Source organism: Beauveria bassiana (assembly GCF_000280675.1).
Source record: "Beauveria bassiana ARSEF 2860 unplaced genomic scaffold BBA_S00016, whole genome shotgun sequence".
In the NCBI taxonomy this organism is placed as follows: domain Eukaryota; kingdom Fungi; phylum Ascomycota; class Sordariomycetes; order Hypocreales; family Cordycipitaceae; genus Beauveria; species Beauveria bassiana.
Window position 1 is genome coordinate 397,423 of NW_007930851.1, and position 16,679 is coordinate 414,101.

The 16,679-nt window shown below is 54.7% G+C and overlaps 5 protein-coding genes across 5 annotated transcripts; 3 read left to right on the forward strand and 2 right to left on the reverse strand.

Annotated features, from left to right (window-relative positions):
• Nucleotides 1-1,738: 1,738 nt before the first annotated feature.
• BBA_05937 (uncharacterized protein) lies at nucleotides 1,739-2,761 on the reverse strand (the record flags this gene model as incomplete). The annotated part of the gene is made up of 1 exon (XM_008601034.1): nucleotides 1,739-2,761. One exon carries the CDS (start codon nucleotides 2,759-2,761, stop codon nucleotides 1,739-1,741), a length of 1,023 nt encoding a protein of 340 aa, XP_008599256.1.
• Nucleotides 2,762-3,322: 561 nt separating this feature from the next.
• Nucleotides 3,323-4,698, forward strand: BBA_05938 (biotin-requiring enzyme; the record flags this gene model as incomplete). The annotated part of the gene is made up of 2 exons (XM_008601035.1): nucleotides 3,323-3,389; nucleotides 3,476-4,698. The coding sequence occupies 2 exons, from the start codon at nucleotides 3,323-3,325 to the stop codon at nucleotides 4,696-4,698; spliced, it is 1,290 nt and encodes a 429-aa protein (XP_008599257.1).
• Nucleotides 4,699-8,650: 3,952 nt separating this feature from the next.
• Nucleotides 8,651-10,773, forward strand: BBA_05939 (fungal specific transcription factor; the record flags this gene model as incomplete). The annotated part of the gene is made up of 5 exons (XM_008601036.1): nucleotides 8,651-8,747; nucleotides 8,817-9,013; nucleotides 9,064-9,412; nucleotides 9,463-10,093; nucleotides 10,170-10,773. 5 exons carry the CDS (start codon nucleotides 8,651-8,653, stop codon nucleotides 10,771-10,773), a joined length of 1,878 nt encoding a protein of 625 aa, XP_008599258.1.
• A 338-nt stretch (nucleotides 10,774-11,111) lies between these two features.
• Nucleotides 11,112-14,038, reverse strand: BBA_05940 (OPT family small oligopeptide transporter; the record flags this gene model as incomplete). Its single annotated transcript, XM_008601037.1, has 7 exons — nucleotides 11,112-11,599; nucleotides 11,671-11,878; nucleotides 11,941-11,971; nucleotides 12,036-12,241; nucleotides 12,296-12,710; nucleotides 12,783-13,122; nucleotides 13,231-14,038. 7 exons carry the CDS (start codon nucleotides 14,036-14,038, stop codon nucleotides 11,112-11,114), a joined length of 2,496 nt encoding a protein of 831 aa, XP_008599259.1.
• Nucleotides 14,039-14,905: 867 nt separating this feature from the next.
• BBA_05941 (putative 3-oxoacyl-(acyl-carrier-protein)-synthase) lies at nucleotides 14,906-16,250 on the forward strand (the record flags this gene model as incomplete). The annotated part of the gene is made up of 2 exons (XM_008601038.1): nucleotides 14,906-15,310; nucleotides 15,369-16,250. 2 exons carry the CDS (start codon nucleotides 14,906-14,908, stop codon nucleotides 16,248-16,250), a joined length of 1,287 nt encoding a protein of 428 aa, XP_008599260.1.
• Between the last annotated feature and the right edge of the window lie 429 nt (nucleotides 16,251-16,679).

Below are 16,679 nucleotides of genomic sequence, written 5' to 3' on the forward strand. Positions count from 1 at the left end.
AAAAAAAAAAAGGCGCGCCGAGGGCACGAGAATACGTCCGTAAAGTGACAAGGTGATCATCCACATATACTCCATCTTGTTGCATGAAGCAGACAAGAAAGCCAAGGCAGTCTGCCCTCCATTCAGTAATTTCCCAACCCCGCCCCCTCATTTCTCGCGACATTGACGACTTTTACGTCATATGCATACCATTTTTTTCCCTTTTTTCTCCTTCCCTTGCAAGTTTGTTGTTCCATTGTGCGATATCCGAAGAGTGCAACGCCTTTGATGCCCCCATTCCCCGTATGCCAGCGCTTTCGAACGGCGGCTTGGCAACAGCGCCACCTCGCTCATCGCACGTAAACCTTGAAAGGACCCCGCGCCACCTTTGGAATGCGTCGGCCTCGGGCAAATCATAAACAAGCCCACCGCAAGATGACAAGTTTTTGTTGTCTGGGGAGGTGTAGCTTTATCAAGTGAATGAGTCGTGGGCAAAATTGCACAATCCCAAATCCAGCTGGGCGCTTGCGGCTCATCGTCGCACAGTTTGCTCGGCTGGTCAGATGCCTTCCATTGGCGGGCCGCCTTTTCGGGGCAGATATCTGCCTACCTGGGTGCCGCTTTCCTTGGGCGCCATGGCCCAGAAGCACCGGTAAGTTGATTGACTCGCGCGGCAGGGCGTCCATCCTTCATCATATCCATCCTCCGGGTCTTCTTGTGCAGAAAGAAACTGGCCTGCCTCGATTGTCCGCTGTCGGCGCCAACCAATGTTCATTGGACCCTTTTGCTTGCGCAAGGCGGGCTAGCCTCCTCGGTATGGGTGCGTGGGAAGATGAACCATGGCTTTAATGCAACACGCCAAACTTGTCTATAGAGCTGGTGGGGGTCGGCTTTACCTAAACGTAACGGGTTACGCGGCCGATCTTTAACTGCGCCGGGTTGTGCTCCGTCTTCGCTTGCAGCGCCATGGGTAACGTGATGCATCCCATCTGTACATCGGTGTGCGCAGAGGCTAGTGCGTCGAACAAGACTCGTCATGGTACGTGTGGCAAATCTTGCATCTGCGATATCTTCTGGCCGGGGTTTTGCCATTTCCTCGAGTACGGTGCCATTGTCGTGCATCATGCAGTGTCCGGCATGAACTAGCAGCAGTTTCGTGTGTTGGCGTGTCGCAGCACATGCGACGAACAATCCAGGTGCCAAGACATCCGAGAGATATGCAAAGAAGAAAAAAGGACTGACAAAGCTAGCTAGTAGACAGACTAAAAGATGGCTTACCATCACAAAAGGGACCGGAAAAAGGAATAGCACATACAGGGTAGGCCATGGTGATCGGGTGAGAACCCTCACAACAACCGTCGAGTTTCACATCGCACATATTGCTACCCAGGTGCTCAGAATGGATTTGTCATAAAGGCTTTGTCATGTCTCAGTTACCTATTTCTCCCAGTGGCTCGACAGTCTTTGGTCCGAGTGTGTGGTCCCGGGACTGAATTGCCTCCAAACGGCTTCACACATGATATCAGGATACGTTGAAACGACGGTCTACCCAAGTCTTGACTTTTGTTTTGTACATCCTCCGATTTATCCTACATGGCCTTCCAATAGCCACAATAATGCACATGTACTAATACACTTCCCCCTTGCCCACCCCCACCCATGGCGCATGGCGGCAGTCGATTCCAACCCGCGCCTTGTACGGGCGTTTGTCACTCCAGTCTTGCAGTATATACTCTCCGCTGCTTCGTAATATTCCAGACTAGTTAGTCTTGTAGCCAACTGGGACAAGTCGCTCCAAAGTCCTGAATCCCTCATGCGCAAAGCCATTGGTCACGTCCACCTTGAACTCCTTGTCCCCCACCTTGATCGTGGCAAATCCCATGTCCGTCCACGCCGCGCGCACTCCTCGGAAGAATCCAGAAAAAGCACGCGAGATATGCCGAAAAGGCATCGTAAGCAGATGCTGCATGTCAAACTTGCGCTGCTTGGCGCGCGCCTCCTCCACCGCGCGCTCCTGCTCCTGGCGCTTCAGCTCGGGCACGTACTCGTCCGGCAGCGAGAAGCGCGACTTGAGGGCGACATTGTCCAAGCTCGTGACAATAATTTTGGGGCTCAATATGGGCATCATGCGATTGACTGTCACTTCGAGCTGGGGCATGACCGTAGCTGCGCCGGCGGCAGTCACAGGTCGAGCAGCAGCAGCAGCAGCAGCAGCAGCAGCAGCGGCGGCGCGGGGCGTGACGGCCGGCGCTGTTGATGCTACAATGGGTAAAAGGCGAATCGTCCGGACAACGTTGGGCGTCTTGGATATGAGGTAAAAAGCCATGGAGCCCAGCAGCACATAGGCAGCGCCAAAGACGTAACCCACCCAAGAGGGGATGCCTTGAGGTTGCTGCACAACCGTAGGGCCTGTCAAGACTGTCCAGGCCAAGATTGAGATGCCGCTTGACCAGCAGCCGAAGTAGAACCAAAAGTGTGAGGGCGATTCATATAACATCGTCGGTGTCGTCTTGGAGCCCAGGCTCTTGATAAAGGCATATCGCGTCGGCGCCGGCCCGCCGCGCGGGGGTGAAGGCTGCGATTTCGCTCGCGGCGCAGGCGCGGAGGGCTTGATCGTTTTGGGCGCTGATTTCGCTGCGTCATTGAGTCGAAAGGCAGTGCTGCTGATAAGTCTTGATCGAGTCGCATCGAAGAGCCGGGGGCTTGTAGCTGTTCGGCACGGCGCCGAGAGAAGCTGCCTCCGGAGCACACACATGCAGGTGCCGAGGCCAAGGCTGGCCATGGTGAGAGTAGGGATGGCGCGATTTAGGAAGAAAAGTAGCGAAAGGACATGCGCAATGGGGAAGGAAACTCGATAGCTACGTTGTCGAAACCATTGGGCTTGCTGGTAGGTGAGCCTGCTGGAGGTTTGGTACCGTATCAAGTACCTAGGTATTGAGGAGCTCACATTTTTGACGTGCAGATGGGTAGCGGTAGATATGACCTGGCAGGGTTAAACCGGGCTAGTCCTAGATTGGATAACTCAACCACGAGGAAGGTTGAGAGTATCACGACTCAGTAACCCAAAAGAATAGAATACTTGCTAGCATTGAAGAAATAATATCACGAGTATATATGATAATTGAATCACCAGTCCGTGTCAACATTGATCAGTTCGCGTCTAGATCATCGTCTCATCTAAGTGCTTATCGCCGGTGCTCCACTTTAAAAACAATGGACTCTTCCACCCATATCGGCGCTTCCCAACAGCTTCGAGAAGAAAGCTCTCACCTATTGTCGCACCCCCCTTAACGCCTCTTTTCTCAACCTCGCCGTCGTTGGAATAGCTCAATCTGGCCTCACGATGGCGTCTCTCGCAATGGCGTGCCGTGCCTCTGTGCGCGTGGCCAGCAGCCGTGCCTCTGCTCGTGGTAAGTGCGCCCGTCTCATGTCAACTCATCTCAACATTGCCTGCGTCGCTGACCACAATCGAAATCGCCCTTCCCCCCCGTCGCAGGCCTTTCGACTTCTGCACGATGCCTCGCTGCTCATAACTTCACAATGCCCGCTCTATCGCCGACTATGACCGAGGGCAACATCGCCAGCTGGCGCGTCAAGGAGGGCGAGAGCTTTAGCGCTGGCGACGTGCTGCTCGAGATTGAAACGGACAAGGCCACCATGGACGTCGAGGCCCAGGACGACGGCATCATGATGAAGATTATATCTCAGGACGGCAGCAAGGCTGTCCCTGTCGGCACCCGTATCGGTGTCCTCGCTGAGGCCGGCGACGACATCTCCGCTCTGGAAATCCCCGCCGACGAGCAGCCCAAGAAGGCGGCAGGCGCCTCCGCCAGCTCCGAGCCCGCGTCGTCGGTGACCAAGAGCGAGACAAAGACTGCCAGCGGCGGCAGCCAACAGCGAAAGCCTGCCCAGAGCGGCGAGCCGTACGAGCAAAAGTACCCGCTCATGCCTTCGGTCGAACATCTCGTCAAGGCCAACGGTATCAGCGAGGCCCAGGTCAGCCAGATCAAGCCCAGCGGCCCCGGCGGCCGACTACTCAAGGGTGATGTGCTGGCTTATCTCGGTACAATCAACGCCGAGGCGCCCGCTGCGGTCTCATCCCGCTTCGACCACCTTGCCCATCTCGACCTCAGCAACATCAAAGTCGCCGAGAAGAAGCCCACTCCGGCGCAAAAGGCCGACGCCGCCCCTGCTGCTCCCGTGCAGGAGCTGCCCCTCGACATCAACGTTCCCATATCTCTGGCCAAGGTTGTGCAAGTGCAGAAGAAAATACAGGATACGCTCGGCGTCTTCCTACCGCTCTCGACTTTTATTAGCCGCGCTGCTGAAGTCGCCAACGACGAGCTTCCTCTTGCTCGGCACGAGCCCACCGCTAGTGAGCTCTTTGATGCCGTTCTCGGCCTCGACAAGGTCAAGGCTGCCAAGGGTACTCGTGGTGTCTACCTGCCCCAAGTATCGGCAATTCCCGACGGTGCCACCTACAAGCCCAAGGGTACCCCCACGCTGCCCCCCAAGCACGATATTATCGACGAACTGGCCAGCCGTCCACTCCACCCTCCGCCATCCAGCATGGTGACGATTGATACAGTGCCTGGTTTGTCGTCGGGTGGCAACGTATTCACCCTAACTGTGCCCAAGGCCGAGGAGGAGAGGGCTTATGCGTTCTTGCAGCGCTGCAAGTTTATTCTGGAGGGTGAGCCCGGTAGACTGGTTCTGTAAGAAATGATGGATGAAGTCAGCCAATGGATGGCCTTTTTGATCTATCACTATTACTACTGCGTTACTTTGTGTACCTGTATATCACGCACTCGACAATAAAAAATAATAAAGAATAACGAGGTGGCCAGCGCTGTGATTTGTTGTCTCTTTGTGACGTGCGTCTCGGAGAATTAGGCATCGTCGAGGTGGAAATTGCAGGCCAATTTGCAGCCTCTGGCACAGCGATTAACACTACCTATGCATACTTTGTACATACGACGTCAATGTTGTGCAACACATGTTCATGCTCATGTACGTCAAAATTTGCATGCCGCGGATGAAGTTCCGCTGCGCAGGCACGGTGAAGGTTGCTACGCAGCACGAGACAGGTTGGCAAGTCGCATACTCCAAGCTGGTGAGGCTGAAGTTGATGCTGCAGCCATATTTACTTGGGCGATGCGAGGCGATGTGGCGCAACTTGAGATGGTTCGAGGAGGGTTTGGGGGTTCAATTTCAAAGTGGCATTGTCGAAAACTGGCTCACCTTTATCAAGTCAAACACGCAGATGCTTGAGCAAGAAAGAAAAAGAAAAAGGTCTCGACCGGTGTGGCTAGCTGAGCACACATTGCTCAGCCGTTGAGGACAAGACTGGTTTCTCCCCATGTTACACATGTGGTGACATGGATGCATGCACCATAATCTCAGTCAAACCCTGGTACACCTGGGTTCTCGTCTCCATCAGATTCCCAAGAATGGGTGGAAACACGAGAGATGCAAGCATCTGGAAGTGTTGAATGGTTCAGCCGACAGCCAGCAGTGCCAGCTTTTGTGCGTGATGGAGAAACACGCCATGGCCATGTTTGACGCAAGATGATTTCAGTACTGATAAAGAACCAAAATGAGTGAATCGACAGGCGTCAAACGATATTCACTAGGTGGTCTAAAACCTTGATTTGTTGCCTGCCTGCCTAATCCGTAGAAAAATATTGGTTCTTGGCGAGTACCGCCCGCTTGGAAACGCTGTCCAGGGCCTGGCTCATTGTTCAAAAACCGTCTCACGAAGCCGTTCATCGGCCGGCCGGCGACCTAGCCTGTTGGGCATTGACATCGAGGACTCCCAGACGGTCTGAGACAGACGAAAAAAAAAGATGGGAACAAGAGGGTGAGAGCGAGGGCGGATCGGCAGGCATTCTTACTTGTTTTGGAATTCTACGACAGCCTTGGCAACAGCCTCTCTCGTGTGCCCGTCACACAGATGCTTGCTTGTCTTTCAACTCTCCTCCATGGCCAGTATCAGTACGTGCTATGTTCTCCGTCCTCAGTATTACATTTCTGCAGGACGAACAGCGATTCAGAGACGGCAACACCGCAAGTCTATCCTTTGTGTCACGCAATACTGGAGTAGACCAGTGGAGCGACACCCTGTGTTGTCTCTTTTCTCTAAATACTGTCCCAAGTTGCATTAGTGGCAGAGCTGCAGGCCGAAATGGCAAGAGGCAGAGATTATTGGCCTGCTCTGGCTCGCGCTCTCTCGATAGAAGACGGGCCATTGGTCGCTTCTCTTTGTCCACTTGCCGGGGAACCGGGCATGCGGGGAGATGGCGTGAGAGCATATGCAGTCTCGTGGTTTTTCAGTCATTTTTTTCCCCCAAGAAATTCATGTTTCGTCGTCTGATGTTGGCGGAGCCCTTGATCCTGCCGATCATCTCGCGCGTCCTCATCGTCACTCATCGGGCCACGCTGCCTTTGATCTGGGACAAGAGTCAATGCCGCCATGCTCTGCGAATGGATCTCTGCACTCGAATCCAGCAAGAAGAGCAGGGTATGTAATGTTGGCGCCCGCGCGCTGCGGAGGGCGCGCAGGGTGCGTGTGGCGCGATGAAAGGGAGGTGACCATGTTCCAATAAAGTCAGGAGAAGAGCTCAATCCGGACAGCCTCTTTTGGGCCTTTGCTCGCTGGCAGCTGCCCTTGCTTGGAGTTGTATATTAGGGCTGGCCAACGCCATGTTCCAAAGAAAGACGCCTCTTGGTGCGCGCGCCGGCCTCTTAGATCGGTCTTGGGCTTGGGGCAACGATACACCAGGGCAGGCAACGATGCCCGACCGAGTTTTGCTGTCTGCATCCTTGGGTCAAACAGGTCACGAAGCAGAACGCCGCGATTGGGGGGAAGAAGGGGGGGAAGGGGGGGAGGAGGGGGGGAGATGGACAGGCGCCAGCTTTCGACGGGGACGTTCAAGGCATTTAAATCGACACAACGAGGGCCATGATGCTTGCGTGCGTCAATGCTTGCTAGATTGCGACAAGGGTCAAAGTCTCAGCCCTTTCCCTTCGTGGTTGCCATTGGATTCATCTGGCTACCGCCACAAATATGCACGTCGTGTTCCAACAGCTCTTGGGCGCCGCGGATTGGTAGCCATGCTCCCGACACCCGGCTGGCTGAGACGAAGTGCTGCGGAATCGCTGCGCTCATGAAACAGAAACGGCCGTTGTGCTAAAAAGTGCCACCCTCACCACCCAACCAGTGCCATCCAGTGCCAACCAAAGCAAAGCAGGCAAAGGCAAGGCAAGGCAAGGCAAGGCAAGGCAAGGCAAGGCAAGGCAAGGCAAGGCAAGGGTGCCAAGTTCAACCCACACACCATTGCCGTCGTCCTTTTTGGGCGCTTCGGATGGAAATGCAGCCGAGAATCTTGCATGGGTACCTGGCTAGCAACCTTCATCAGAATCAGATGTGCCCGGGGCTGTAGCTTGCTCTGAGCCGGCAGGCAAGCCCTCCTGTCGCGCAGATCCCTTGCTTGTCTGGGGTCACATTGGCTGCATCAAGTACTTCTCACTATTCTTTTTTGGCTATTTTTATAACCAGATGCACTCAACTTGGCGGCTCAGTATTCGGTGCCCCCCCTCCCCCCTCCCCCTGTCGTCATTGTACTGATATGCCACTTGACTACACCCAAATTTCCTCTCTGGTGGCTTTTGGCCCAACATACAGGTCTCAGGGCGTCATGCCGTCACACAAGAGTTCGTATTTATCAGGCCTCGACTAACTCACTCACCGGTCTGCTCCTCTCCACGCTAACTCAATACTGGCAGCGTCTTGCAAAACGGGGAGGGGTGCCATTAGCTCTAGGCGGCTGTAAACGACGTTGAAGCGTCTCTAGTTAGTTTTCTCGTTTCAAGAAAGCTGGATTGGGCGTGAGCTAACACGGTGGCTTGTTGGTAATGAGGTCTGCCCCTCTCTTTGTATTCGTAGATGGACATGAATTCTCAACAGCGTTCAAAAAAGATGGTGTGTCTACTTACCAGGTTACAAGGGCAATTTGGAGGCGCCTTGTCAAACCTCAGTTATAAATAAATGGGACGGCTTTAATAAATGTCACTACGTCCCACAGATGATCAATCGTCAGACCCTCCCCATTCTCGTGCAACCGCCCGTCCAGCCTCTTATACCTTATCGTGCGTCCCCTCTCGGAAAAGTTCAGTCGTTTCCACTTGAAATACCCCTCCACTCGTTTGAACAATCCCATCGTACTACAATCACCCGCTCTCTAGCACATCTTTAGCACGTCTTCAACAATGACACGCTCCAAGGTTCTAGACGAGCAGCGAAAGCGAATCGGACAAGCATGCAAAGGTTGCCAAACTCGCAAGCAAAAGGTACGAGACCAAGAGAAAAACAAAAGTCACTGCGCAGCATACAGGCAAAACCATTTTGACACCTCTTCTGCAGTGCGATGGCCAACTGCCTTGCTCGGGTTGTGAGAAGCGTGGGCACATGTGTACATATGATCCGTTGAGGAAGCGGAAAAGTGTTACTCGTATGCCCAAGCAGGATGGTGGCATTTTACCATCTTCCAAAGGCTTATCCAGTCCTTTCTCATTGCAAAATGCCAAGCTGGAATCCGGAAACTCTCCTCCTTTGCGCTCGCCGCTAGGTGGTAATTTTCTTCACCACGGATCGTATGAGTCTCCGTCGGCAATGTCGGAATGGAGTAATGCGCCGGATGTCCCGCTGGACAGGTGTGAATCTTCTGCTGCTGCTACAAGAGTCTCTAGCCAAAGTTCTATTTATATCTGTATGTAAAGAAACCTCCGCCATCTCGACATAAAAAAAAAATAAGCTGACCGGATAAAATCCTGCGTAGGTGGTTCGTCGTCTGCTAGCTTCATCGCCGAGGTCAAGAAGCTAGTTCTACCGTTGTCTGGGCCGTGTATCTTCACGCAGAGCCATGACAATCTTACAAAGCTAGGGAGCAATGCACGTCCGCAGATGCTTCCCAAGGCAGTGGCCCTGCCTGATCGGGTCATGGCAGAGCATCTCGTGAAGCTAGCCGGCCAATACGTACGGTCTCTCCTTCCCCCCATGTTTCCGAGTGCTAACGTGACTTTTAGAGCAACCACTTGGTAGAGCTATTGGACGAATCCACAATAAAGGAGCTGCTTCAGACTTGCTACTCCAAGCCCCACGAACAAGAACCAGGCAGCCTATGCTTGCTGTACCTGCTCTTCGCTGCAGGGTCTGTCATACTCGAAGCGCAGAAGAACCCAGACTATTCGAACCCGGTTCCTTGCAGCGTAGAAACAGCTGTAAAATCAGAAGAATACTTTGAGTTTGCGGAAGCGACTCTGATGCGCTTCGGAGGCTACGAAAACTATGAAGTCTGGATGATACAAGCCTGGGCACTCATGACGGTCTACTCCCTGGCTGCTTCCAAATTGAATGCTGCCGACGTCTATATAGGTGAGAAATTTTCGTGGAATATTTGATTCTCTTCAGCTAACTTGTTCTAGGACTCGCCGTCAGAGCTGCGGATGTGCTTGGCATCAACCACCCGCCAGGAGCCACGTCGCGTGCTCCGGCCGACGGCAAGGCAAACGCTCTACACGCCAAGCTCTGGAAGTGTCTCTATGTTCTTGACTCGGTAGTCGCTGCGCTTCTTGGGCGGCAACCGCACACCCTCAAAGAAGACAAGACCAAACCCACCGTGCCGGCCGACTGCTCGCCGTCGAGTCCCGTGGGCCGTGACGGATGTCTCGAGTTCAACGTGGCTTCCGCCAAGACGATTCGAAAGGCCCTCAAGCTCGTCTATAATCAAAGGCACTTTCCGGCCGAGAAGGCGTCTTCGATGCTGCAGCAGGCCCAGCTGTACGCGCCTCCGAACCTCGCCTACCTTGGGAATCAAGACGGCGTCGATCACCTGGCCACTCAACATGCTGTACTTTTTCGACACTACACAGCCATGGTTCTATCGAGGCCCTTTTTGATTCAAGAACTGTCGCAGTTGTCAAAGACGAAGTACTTTGAGCGCTCAGACACGACGTGGAAGTACCTTTCAGAGACGTGCATCGTCATCGCCCACCAGGCAGTTGAGCGCATCTCGGAAGCACTGAACCAGTGTCGACATTTTCAAAACGATTACATGTGGCGGTGAGTATTTGTTCAACTGCGCGAGTGAGCGAGCCAAAAAAAAAGGGACGCTAACATTCTCGCTGCCCAGACCTTGTCTGTTTACGGCCCTCCTGGTCATTTTGACGAACCGATTCTTTGATTTTTTCGAGTACCCCAATTCGGAAGCCATCATTGCGCGCGCATTCGAGATTTTGGACATTCGGAGTGCGCGCAACCCGACCGAGGAGAGCGAGCTCAGCAGCCTCCATGCCCTGCGCCGGCTCGTCGAAGACCGAAAGCGGCGGTCGCTGCCGATGGGCCGGCCCGCGTACCTGGACATGCTCCCTCCGTACGCCGGCTACGACGTGCACGGCGACAACAGGACGAGCCCCATCTTTCCGCTGCACGACTTTGCGGCGGCCTGCGCCGACTCGACGTACTGCGACTCGGACGGCCGCCGCTACTCGGTCCAGTCGATGCCCTCCCCGGACTACATGGAGTCGGTGGCGGCGAGCGCCGGCGTCACCCCGCTGACGACGACGACGGCGACGGCATGGAGCAGCGGGCCAATTCCGAGCATCAACCTGCCCCGCTGCGGGAGCGACGCCGGGTGCTATTCCTTTGCGGTACAACAGGACGGATACGACGGTGACGCTATGCAGGTGACGCAGGACTACACGGCGTATACGGGGCAGCAATTATATCTATCTTAATGTTAATGAAAACAGTTCTCCATCTTAAGAAGCAACAGCATTGTCATGGGAATCTGGTTGGGAAAAGTTTGTCTTTGGACATTCATTCACTTTTATTTATATACATGCCGGCTCAAGAAAAAGAGAAGCATGAAAATATTTTCAAGTAATGAATTTATTTGTACAGATGAAAAAGGGAAAAATGCAGATACTTTCAAGCAATCGTCTCTATATGTACAGTTGAACTTTCCACGCCTCTTGATTTCGCACATGTCCAAAAAAAAAAAAAAAAAAAAAAAAAACGACCGTTCCCAGACAAATACTTTTTACCAAAACCATTTGTAAATAGCAGTTCTCTCTCACCAGGTTGGAGGACCAAAGGTCTGCCCCTCTGGCAGGACGACCTGAATCGCCGTCCCCCGGAAATCCATCGTCTTCTCGACAATCGAATTGCCCCACCACTGCGGCGCCTCGACGTTGCGCAGCGTAAAGGCAAAGAAGAGCACGAGCGTGCCAAAGGCCAGGCCGAGGTCCAGGCCGCACGAGGTGAGAAAGTTGAGGCGCGACCACCAGGCAAAGTGGCGCCGCTTGATCCAGCACTGGAAGACGAAGCCGACGACGCCCCAGGAAAAGTAGTTTAGCGGCGTGGCGGGCGGGATGCTGCCGGCGCCGCCAAAGATGACGGGCGCCATCAGGTACTGCGCGGGCGAGCGCGGCCAGCGCCTGGTCCAGAGGTAGATGGCGACGGGCGAGAGGGCGCCGAGGACGAAGAAGGAAAAGAGGCCCGAGTAGATGCGCCCGGGCGAGAACATGCGCGCAGGGCCAATAAGGCCCCAAATGATGGAAGCTGGGGTGCCTAACGGTTAGAGTAAAACTCGATGTGAGAGGGAAGATGGGCGAAGGGGGGTTACTAATTACCGGAGAAGAAGACTCGTCCGCCGGGACATGTGAAGCGGTCGCGCTGGCGAATGTCGCAGACATTGTCAATGCTGACGAGAGCAAGATTGAGGACGGTAATTTGAACAAAGCAGGATACGGTGGTGGCGACAACCTGGGCCATGAACATGGTGCGCGGAGGCACCTTCATGTAATGACCGAATTTGAGATCGGCAATGAATCCGAGAGACTGGGACCTGTCATGACAGTTAGCTTGGTTTGAACTTTACATTGTATCAACAGACAAAGTACTTGCATCGTAATGTAGCCAAATGTCTTGAAGCTGCGAGGGTTCCGTTAGTAAGAGGACGACGAGAGGCGCGTAATAAGTTGGGCGACATAGTTACAGCATTAGACCAAGAGGACGGCCGGGCTGGATGTAGCCGTAAATAAACTCGGTCAAGACATTGAGGCCGATTTGTGTATTGGTAATGGCCTGGATGATGCCAATCGGCAAAGAAAATGCATAAGAAACAAAAATGGCCAAGAGAAAAGCCCACCAGGCAAAGTTTGTGGGATATGCGACAACCGTGTAAAGACCGAGGGCGAGCATCTAGAGAAGAATGAGTATATATGAATTGCACCTCGATCCCATGACTGAACTTACGAGTAAAAACAGGGACAAGTACCACCAGTCTGGCGCCTCGGGATATTTACGCATCAGCTTCATGTGGATATCCGGCTTTTCGGTTGTACTATTGCGGTATTGCTTCCAGATGGTCTTGCGGCTGTGGATCCAGGTGTGTACAAGCAGCGCCGAGATGGACGCAAATGACAAGCCATAGGCCACGGCAAAGGTGGTGCTGATGAAGAGAGGCGAGTAGTCCTTGTAGGCCTGCACATCGAGGGTGAATTGCGGCGTGAGAATCTTTGTCGTGTTGTACGCTTTGCCGCGGTTGTCGTAGGTGCCGGCGTCGCTCATGGGCAGGTAAAACGAGTACCAGGCGCCGGTGTAGTGCAACACAGAGGAAAGGAAGATGAAGAAGAGGACGACGCCGAGGAGCGTGTTGGCGATTGCGTGCCTATGATTGGAGTTTTAGTGCCCCCGCCGGCGTCTTCTGTCTGGCGACACGGGGAAAAAAAAAGAGACTTACCAAGGTGGAATGAGGGGCGAGCCAATGAAGCCGGCAACTTGAGTCCAGTCAAAGGTAATGGGCAACAGGGACAGGCCAGTCACGCCGCCAAAGAGCTGGTTCACAACGGCATTGTCCGGCGCAAGCCACGTGGGAAACGCAAAGACGCTGAGGAAGCGGGCAAAGAAGCCGGGGATGAAGAAGTAGAAGAAGGAGGCGACAGATACGAGAGCGAACCACCTTAGTCTGGGCATGGAGCCTCCGAGAATTTTGTGATCTGGCGCGCTGCTTTGCTCGTACATGGCATTGAGCAGAGTGACGCTGACGAGATTCTCCGGCCAAATCATGGACGCGGGGTATACTAAAAAAAAAAGAGAAAAAAAAGCAACTGGTTAGCAAACGACCGAGAATTCCATTCCAACGCTGACAGAACACACGGACGGGTGCAGGCAAGGGCTGTTCTGCTCACCCAAGAATTTGCGCATGACGCCGGCTATGCCGTACCCCAACGACTGCGTCGAAATGGTCAGCAGCAGCTGGAACAGGATACCAAAGTCCTGCTTGTAAAAGACGAGCTGCGCGAGGATCACGTCGGTCGAGTACGCCACGCTAAACGACACGCTGGCCATGACGGTAATGACGGCGTGCTCCTTGATGTTGAACGGTCCCGGGTTCAGGCTCCAGCGCAAGCCGCAGGTACGGAACTCGCGCGCGGGCATCAGCCGGGCCCAGGCGTGGCCGAGGGGGTACGCGACAATCTGGGCGACCAGCGGGCCGATGGAGATGGAGGGCTGACGCAGCGAAAAGAGCGTGTTCATGGACGCGCCAATGACGGTGAGGGTGAGGCCAATGGTCCACGCGCGGACCGTGTTGGCGGGGACGTCCTCGTCGTAGTTGCGCACGGCGGCGCGGACTTCGGCGTACGGCGAGTCTTCGGCCTCGGGGTCCTTGAAGCCGGAGGCGCCGCCGCCGCCGCCGCCGCTGTCGAGGGACGACGACGACACGCGCTCGCCGAGCTCAAACGCCTCGGCGGCGTGGTCGGGATCCAGCAGGCGACCGTGCTCCGGGACGTGGCCGGCGTCGTCATCATCGGCGGCGGCGGCGTCAAAGTCGGACCATGTGCCAAAGTCGTCGTCATCGTCGCCTTCATCAACGTTGTGAGGCCGGCTCAGCTGCGACGAGTGTCGGGGTGTGCTGCGCTCCGTGGCGCCAATGTCTTGATCTCTGCCGCTAGTTTGCGCCTGAATGGATGCGCCATCGTGCCTTCTATCGCCCATGGCCTCGCGAGATTACGAGGTCGCTGAGGATGGGAGGAGATGGGAGGCTGTTGATGAAACGGCTGGCCGCGTGTCCGGGGGGGGGATTGCGAAGCTTCCAGCGTAACTCCCTAACTAGCTTACGTTCAAAGCTGGTGTGAGAAGAACCGTTAGCAAAAAAAAGGAAGCCAAGTGAATCAATGAGGTTGATTGACTGGACAAGACTCGAATCTGGGGGCTGAGCAGCGTCAATGGCTGAGGCTGAGGCTACGTATCAATCGAGTCATGATTGGCGATCTGTCTCGGGTGTTTGAAGCATGAAACCGTAACTACCTTAGTAACTAGCGGGACAGGCAGGAATCGAGGAGCTGGGGCGGCGTTACCTAAATTTAGGTACCTGTTAGTTGACAAGCCAAGGTACCTAGCACAGCTGTCGTTTGGGACTGCTGCAGCGCTTAGACTACCTTACAGTATTCAAGAACAAGAAAAATACGCAACATGTTAAACATGTCGATTCAATTGGATTTTATCCGTATCACCGACAATATCATCACGCTCATCTAACCATAACCCAGGTGTGCCTATCCGCACTCATTACTCATTTCAGGGTGATCCGCACAAGCACCACTGTAATTCAGCGCGCTTACAGTGGCTGTAGGCGGCATTTGCGCACCTGCATGCTTCTAGCGCTCCCGCCCGCTGTGGGGAGACTGCTGCCTCACGATTTAGGTGCAACTTACAGCGCTTCACCGAAACCGTTGAGCTTTTGCCAGCTCTCACTCTAAACCTCGTCCCATCACATCCTCACACAGCTTGCACCTACGCCACGGCCCCCTTGAAACCTCACAATTCACCGCCCGAAACTCACCTCCAGGACATGGAATCATAATGCGACGAGTCGTCGTGACTGGCCTCGGCGCCGTCACGCCGCTAGGAGTCGGCGCCCGACGCACGTGGAACCGCCTTCTCGCCGGCGACTGCGGCATCACCAGCGTCGCCCGTCGCGAGCCCAAGGAGCGCTGGCAGGAGCTGACAAGCACCGTCGCCGGCATTGTGCCGCTCGGCGGCATCGCAAAGGGAGGCTGGGATGCCAATGACTGGCTCACCGCCGCCGAGCAGCGCCGCATGTCGCTCTTCACTCAGTACGCCATGGCCGCCGCTGACATGGCGCTCAAAGACGCCGAATGGGAGGCGGCTACTGAGTCGGAAAAGGAAGACACTGGTGTCTGCTTGGGAAGCGGAATAGGAAATCTGCACGATATATACACGACAAGTCTGGAGCACCACAAGGGTGTGAGTTGAGCATCATGATACCCCTTGAATTGGGATAGCCCGTGCTGATACCATTCAGGGATATAAAAAGGTGTCACCGCTCTTTGTGCCCAAGATTCTCACAAACATGGCAGCAGGCCACATCGCCATCAAGTATGGCTTTCAAGGCCCCAACCACGCCGCCACCACAGCCTGCACCACCGGCGCGCACTCGATTGGCGACGCGTCCCGATTCATTGCGCTCGGCGACGCCAACGTCATGGTCGCCGGCGGCTCCGAGTCCTGCATCCACCCCCTGACGTTTGCCGGCTTCGGGCGCGCCCGCTCCCTCGCCACGGCCTACAACGACCGGCCGGAATCCAGCTGCCGCCCATTCGACGCCGGCCGCGACGGCTTCGTCGTCGCCGAAGGCGCCGCCGTCTGCGTCCTGGAAGAGCTATCCCACGCCAAGGCCCGCGGCGCCCGCATCTACGCCGAGGTCAAGGGCTACGGCTGCAGCGGCGACGCGCATCACATGACGGCACCGCGCGAAGACGGCCAGGGCGCGTTTCTGGCCATGAAGAGGGCGCTGCGCAACGCCCAGGTCAAGCCCGCGCAGGTGGGCTACATCAACGCGCACGCTACGAGTACCGAGGTCGGCGACGTGGCTGAAACTATGGCCATACGACGAATCATGATGGGGGAGGAGGGCGTATCGTCCCAAGGACAAGTCACCGTTAGCAGCACAAAGGGCGCCATGGGGCATTTGCTAGGCGCGGCTGGCGCCATCGAAGCCATTTTTACGATACTGGCAATCCACGAAGGTATTGTTCCGGGGACATTGAACTTGGAATCCCCCAATGTTGGTGCAGACTTTGACTTTGTCCCACAGAGGGCCAAGGATAAGGCTATCAGTGTGGCCATGAGTAACAGTTTCGGCTTTGGGGGCACCAATAGCTCGCTGGTGTTTGGAAGATGTTAGAAAGATGCGAGATGATGAAAAGAATCATCAAGTAAGAAAAGGGTCAATTTTCAACGTTCTTGGGAGAACTTTCTTTAGCTCTCAAGCGCGACCTCACTACGGCAATTCCTTAGGTCCACCGAGTACCAACTAATTTACAGCGAAATGATTCTTTTTGCTTCTTAATTTTCTTCTTCAATCTGATAGATTAAAGCACGAACATATAACTTTAATTTTCATCTACTCACAGTTTGATATCTATTTTTTCGCTGAATTCATGCATAAATTCCACTTCCCGCCCTGGCGACTTACACAATCTCCACCAAAATGAGCCGATCCGTCCCACCGACATTCAGCCGGCAACTTTTTTTTGGGCCAATTTCCTTGCATCATCGAATTCGACAACTCCCTTCTTGGGCGCGCAAAGTCACCACGCAGCGGCTATCCAGC